Consider the following 6,965-nt stretch of genomic DNA (forward strand, 5'->3'; position numbering starts at 1 on the left):
CTATCCTTTGCACAGTTAATGACAGAGATGGGGGACTTGAGTCACATGACCTGACTCGAGTCACAAATTTAAGGACTTGAGACTTGCTTGACTAACTTAAGAAAATTACTTGACTTTGACTTGAGATCCAATGACTCGAGACTTGACTTGAACTGTTTTACTCGTGAATGACTTTACATTTTTAAATAGCCGCAACATCAATTGATGAACAAAATGAAAGCAACGGAATCATTGACACCAGTCATCAGATTCTGCGCGATTGCGTGACGCTGCACAAGAAAAAAAAGGAAAAACAAACCATACATCGCAGTGAACGCGCTAAATACAAAAACATCTCCCAGCATAGTTTCTTTTTGGATATAAACACTAGAAATTGACCATATTCATACAAGAAGATTTGCTGTATGCATAATAACTGGCAAGGGATATCAGACACGACCATCACAACCTCAAACTTCATTCACCAAAAAGTAAGCAATGGCTTGTTTAACCTGTTTGTTATAGTTAATTTGACTAACGTTAAATCTTGAGGTCATGTCAGTCAAGCTCGCATCACCTGACAACTGTAGGAATATGACACCTATCACAGCATTCCTGTATATAAGGTCAATTCATTAAATTACGCTCCCCCATCCCTAGCTCCTCCTCTTGTCCAGTTAGGATTTGGTTGTCTGATATTTCTCTTCAAATTAGACTAATTTTACTGGAAATATGTTGTTACATTAAATTTATTTAATATTAAGAACATTAATGATATCTTCAATAAATTTATGTTTGTTCTGTTCTGAACTCTATTTCTCCAATGAAAATAGTTCCAAACAAGCCACAGAAAAAGAATTATGCGTATCTGAACAAAGTTTTTTTTGTGTGTGTGACCTAGTTGCTTAGTTCCAGAATGAATCTGCCGTTTTGAACGAATCAGTTGAATGAATGCTTCTATGACTCGTACATTAAGATGGTGATTTGGCGCCACCTATTGGCGTTTTAATATAATTTATTATTTTTTAGCATCAAATTTTTTCTATATTAAAATGATTATATTTAAATCATTAATCTCATTACATTATTTATGGTGTTGTAATTGCAGTGTAAATGCATGGTTAGAAAAAAAATGGTTAGAACATAGAAAAAAAATACCCCTGGAAATCAATTTAAAATCAAATATTGGCTCTTAATGGTAAAGTTATTGAAAATTATTAAATGCAGGCAAAGAAGACCACAGCTCTAAAGGCAATCAAGACGCGTTTATTTACAAAAATATAGTGGGAAGAACCCATAAACCAAACCAACTTACAATAATATTTACAGGAAAGAAAAGAACAAAAAGGTACCCAGACAGGGGAAAAGAAGAAGGGAATTGGGCGGCAATCAAATAAAATAATCAAAACATAACCCTCTAACTCATAAATCAGTACTAAACTGACTAAAAAAGAAAAAGAAAAATCTTCAGTATCCTAAGATACCCTAATATAAACTATACTCACTAAATCCAAACAAAAATACAACAAGTGATGCACGCCCCTAACCTAGTGTTTCTAACACAATAATTCACTAACGGGTGGTGCCCAATGTATAGCACGTGATATGCTTACCTTTCCTCTCCTTCCCTCCCCATTGTAATCACAACCATTCAAACAAATGGTGGTAAAGAGTTGTTTAGGTAGCACACAAGAACACCACAGGATCTTAACTACAATACACAGAATTGACGGCGTATCTAAATCACAATCTCTCTCAGAACAACAACAGACAAAAACAAAGGCATCTTCTCTCTGCGTGTCAGCGTCTCTCTTTTATTATTTCCTGGTGTCCGCCAATTGGAGGAAAGCGGGGCAAAGTCATCGGCTCCAACGATGATTGGCAGGAAGCGTCATTTAAGCAACGAACAACACAAAACGGCACTAGCCATAACAGTGGATGACAAACTGATTGAAAACTTATCGCTGAAAAATGTCCTGCTCGAATCAACCCTTACGATGAAGGTTCGGGTTGAATAACTAGTTCTTCCACACGTTTCATCATCAGGTTCGCATTTAAATTGACATTGTTACTGTCCTTACAATGTGTACAATTGCTGAGCTTTAGGAAGCCTCCAGAGCTGAGGTTCAGATTAGGGGCGTTTTGTTTCTGACACGTTCTGGAATCGGTAGACCAATCATAACACTGCTATTTCCAGGATGACTTCGCAAATGACGCTTCAGGTCTCTTCGATATGTGAAGCTCATCTCACACTGAAAACATATGAAAGGTTTATCTCCAGTGTGAACTCTTGTGTGGACTTTAAGGGTCCCTTTTTCATTGAAACCTTTTCCACAGTGTTGGCAGGTGAAAGGCCTCTCTCCAGTGTGAAGTCTCACGTGAACATCAAGGTTTGATTTGCTTGAGCAAGTCCTTCCACAGTGATCGCACATGAAAGGTTTCTCTCCAATGTGAGTTATAACATGCCTCTTCAGTTGATCGCTGTCTGTGAAACTCTCTTCGCATTGATGACATTTAAAGCAGTTTTCTCTCGAGTGAGTCCTCATGTGGGAATTAAGGTTTATTTTACGTCTGAAACTCTTTCCACACTGATCACATGTGAAAGGCGTTTCTCCAGTGTGAATTCTTTTGTGGTCATTAAGCGTTCCCTGGTGTGCAAAACTCTTTCCACACTGAGGGCAGATGAAAGGTTTCTCACCAGTGTGAACTCTCATGTGGACTTTAAGATTTCCCTTTCCACTGAAACCTTTTCCACACTCTTGGCAGGGGTAAGGGCTCTCTCCACTGTGTATATTCATGTGAGCTTCAAGGTTTTCGTGTTGGCTGAAACTCTTTCCACACTCAAAGCAGATGAAATAACGTGTACTCCCCGTCTTTTGAGCTCTTTCTTCTGAGGAAGTCTTTTCAGTCTGCGGGCAGTCAAGATAGTTTTCCACAGTTATGAAATCATGTTTCTCTTCTTCCTTTACATCAAGTTCTGGAATCTCCTCTTTCAGCGGCATCAGGTCTAAGGTGAAAACAGACAAATGCAAGTTTAAGCCGAGTTTAATGGCACAAATAAATGCATACTCTGAGAGCGCTCCACAAGATATTTACGGATACTCCATGATGAATGTATGTTTATCATACAGATAAGTAAAACACTGAACTAATGTGCTGCTACACTGTACAACGCACACACATACAGACAGTATCACGTGCAGATTACACACACACAGAAACATTCTGTCAATACTTTTCTAATTTATCAATAAAATAGCTTAAACTGAAAGTTCTAGCATATCTTTCTGGTTTTGAAAGAACTAAAACCCATAGCTTCAATTAGTAGAGAGACGGCGCACAGACAGGTACGAGTAATTCACACACACAACGGCTCTCTTACTAGGGGTGTGCACAATTATTTGACAGGGTTCGTACGGGTGCTTGAAATCCTTGAAAGTGCTTGAATTTTGATGTTGTGTTTTCAAGGTTTGAAAAGTGCTTGAATTTTGGATAAAATGCTTGAAAATGCTTGAATTTGTAACTGTATTTCTCAAGAAATATCTTTCTGACGAAATAGTTCATTAAATGGAGAAAAAAAATGTAGCCCTTCAGAATCAGATACAGATTGATTTGCGTTACGCTGGCCAGAGCAAAAGTAGGCGGAGTTTTCATTTTGATTTCCGCGGTTGTTTGGATGCACTGTTTTTATTGGCCACGCAGCGGCAACAGTTGAACTATTTTAAACTTTGACCGCGGCATGCGCGCAAGCTCGCTGAGCTCCGCTTTGGTCCGAGTCGCGCGGTGCAAGCCATTGAAATATATCGGTTTCATTTCATAGCGCAGCGCGGTCCGCGTCCTATCTGAAAGGGCCATTAGTGACTCAGTGGGGAAAAAAAATCGCTGCAAAAGATGCTTTCCAACAGGTGTTTTACCATTCGTTGTAAAACTGTGGATCTATTTTTCCAAACGTCTCACACCCGTAGATTCTTCCGTTGAGAGCTTGAATAATAGACACTCCAGCCCAGTTGGTGGCGATAATGCACCTTTGCCAATTGCAAGCAAACCACTGGCATTTAATTGAATACACAGAAGAAGCAGAAGAAGAAGCGGCGGAGTAATACCGTACCTCACACAGCTCACCCAATACAAGTCAATGGAGTTGGACAAAAACTACGATAAAACCTGTTGGAAAGCATCTTTTGCAGCGATTTTTGTGTGAGCATATCAGTGAACACCCCTGACCACTCGGTGAGTTTCACGTCTTTGTAAACAAAAGTTTAATGCGTTTTATGAAGGATTGTTCCAGTGCACATAGGCTGCCATTGTGTAGGTGGGGGGGAGAAGCGAAATAAACCTAAAATTCTCGGGACAGCAGCATGTGTCCAAATTTTAATCTTAACCGTTCTATTTCATCAGAAACGATCTGTAAACAGGGCTTTAAGTGTAAAATACCGAACTTGTCCTTTAACAAAGAGCCATTTACTGTATCTCATGACCCATAGGTGGTGTTTGACAAATTTGGCATGTCCCCTCGGATCATGGTGTTGATGAGTCCTACCACGTTTTGTGTCAATTTATCAAAGTTTGGTCAAGATACAGCCTCTGAACCAATAGACAAATAAAAAATAATCATAATATATATATATATATATATATATATATATATATATATATATATATATATATATTTTATTTTATATTTATAAAAAATATTTTTTAATAATAAAAAATAATAACAAATGTTTTGTTATTTCTGTGTGGCTTGGTCCAAAGATCACCTGAGCCAATTTTCAGAAGCATTGGCCAAAATTTGAAGGAGTAGTAATAATGAATACTGTACTGTAAAAAATGGACACTACTATAATGGGAGTCTTAATATAAGATGTTCAATGTGATCAGCATGTTGAGAGGAATTTCGAAAATTCAGAGCTTGAGTATCAGCTTGCAGACCTTTCCCGATACCAAAATTTGCACTGCAAAACGCAGCAATGATACTCAACTTTTAATGCGGATTAATTTAAATTGCCGTGGTCTATTGCATGTTGTGGGGAAACAATGTTTAATGCATACTAGTGTTCCAATCAATACAATACAAAGCATACTGAAATACTTTAGCCGCAAATTTAATCAGGGAGCGAAAGTGGAGCAGTGTTTCTGTTATCAGTGAGCAAGGAAATTGGAGCGGAGTGATTATTGAATGCTTAAGAGTGCAGAGGGAAAAAATACTCTGGTTTGAAGGCAGCATTCTGTTTGTCTGGTCATGTGATCTCAACATGTCTGTCCACATGAGGGACCCGCTCCATGTCAAATGTTCTGCTATTTTAAATGTTCTCTCTAATTTAAACTTTAATTAGGACACTTCAAAACTATCCCTAAAAAAAAAACCTTTTTCTATCACTCATCTACTAACTATCACTCATTTCTGCAGAGCTGGACATTTTAATATGGAATGGATCAAATGACGGAGTTCAGCTTTGAGAATGAAACCAACCTGTTTCTTCATCCGTTTCTTCTTGTTTCACTCTGATTGTTTCTTCAATCTCCATGTCCTCACTTTCCACTTTAATAAACGCCATCTTTATAATAGTGTCACGTGGATCTCAGTCGCTTCACCAAGAGTTTTTTTCTGTGTTTGGACAATCTGTCATGATTAAAATGAGAATAATTAACAGAAAGAAAAATAAATTCAAACTAATTCTCTGTGCGTGTCTCAATCAGCTCTAGTTCAGTGCACTGGTAAGAGTCAGTCAGAGTGAGAAAATTAATGGACTTAAACATAAGCCAAAAAGTCATTAAAAAAAACTCAAAACTAGTACTATATGAATAAAAGAGCACAAATGATATCGACATAAACACATATCATCACTATGATTCTATTGCTTAGACTTTGTTTGTTTGGTATTAATAAAATGTAGATTATAGACTGCACTTTCATTTAAACATTCGCTGTTGGTGTTCATTATACGTTTGTGTTCGTTAGACGCGGTGATTCGAGCGCTTAATTCGAATCACTGAATCATTTCGCGAAGCATTTAGTTCAATAGATTTGATTTTCCAAAGGCTCGGTTTCTCCGTCACTACTGCGCTTTAGTCAAATGCTTAACGGTTCGTTTCTAGCATATCAACTTACAATTCAGTGATATATAACTAATTCCATAGCTCTCATATAGCTATAAATCAGTCTTGCAGGGATTGTATCGATCTACTTTCAATACAATTTAAACGCTGTAAAACACAAACCTTTCTTCAGCTGAAAACCGCAGCGAATGCAGGAACGTGGCGCAGCCTTATGACGTCACACCACCAAACCAAAATAAAAGTATATTCTTAAAAGATCTAAATAGATATAAATGGGGAAAAAATACAAATAACCAGAACAACACCCTAACTATCCCAGATATCACACAAAAACTAAGAAATGAAAAGGAAAGATATATAAATTATATATAAAGATATATATATAACTATTTATTTATTTATTTATTTTTTATTTAATTCATTGGGGAATCAAATCTCCAACGAAGGGACAGTTCGAACAAAGGAAAGGACAGGGTACCACATTTTATAAAATTAGTTAACAGAGTCTCTAATGGAGGGTTTCATTTTTCTTCTAGGTGTAGAAAGAACATTAAGTCCTTGAACCAAGAAAAACTGGAGGTGGGCAAGAGGATTTCCAATGTAACAATATTCGTCTTCTAGCTACCAGTGAAGCAAAAGCAATAATATCAATCTCAAACTGTAATACAAAAATAAGTGACAATAAACAATTCAAAAATAATAAATAAAAAAACATTAAACTTTAAATAACAGGCTGAGTGTTAGAAGTGTATTGAAAAACAACAACAATGAAACTCAAACTTTAATACAATAATGAATGACAAGAAACAACAAAAAGTCATTAAACTTTAAATAACAGGCTGAGATTTTTAGATTAAGTGTACTGAAAGTGTTTATTTGCAAATGATTCATTAATTCATTTCTTTTCCACATTATTCAGGGACGTT

At 36.8% G+C, this 6,965-nt stretch overlaps 1 protein-coding gene across 1 annotated transcript; it reads right to left on the reverse strand.

The window, feature by feature from the left end:
- Positions 1-1,225: 1,225 nt before the first annotated feature.
- On the reverse strand, positions 1,226-6,254 carry LOC311082326 (uncharacterized protein). Its single transcript, XM_084113090.1, has 3 exons — positions 6,202-6,254; positions 5,453-5,602; positions 1,226-2,986 (listed from the first exon to the last, which is right to left on the reverse strand). Exons 2-3 carry the CDS (start codon positions 5,535-5,537, stop codon positions 2,106-2,108), a joined length of 966 nt encoding a protein of 321 aa, XP_083969216.1. The 5' UTR covers positions 5,538-5,602; positions 6,202-6,254; the 3' UTR covers positions 1,226-2,105.
- Positions 6,255-6,965: the final 711 nt, after the last annotated feature.

This window comes from Abramis brama, assembly GCF_963993115.1.
Source record: "Abramis brama genome assembly, chromosome: 4".
Lineage (NCBI taxonomy): Eukaryota > Metazoa > Chordata > Actinopteri > Cypriniformes > Leuciscidae > Abramis > Abramis brama.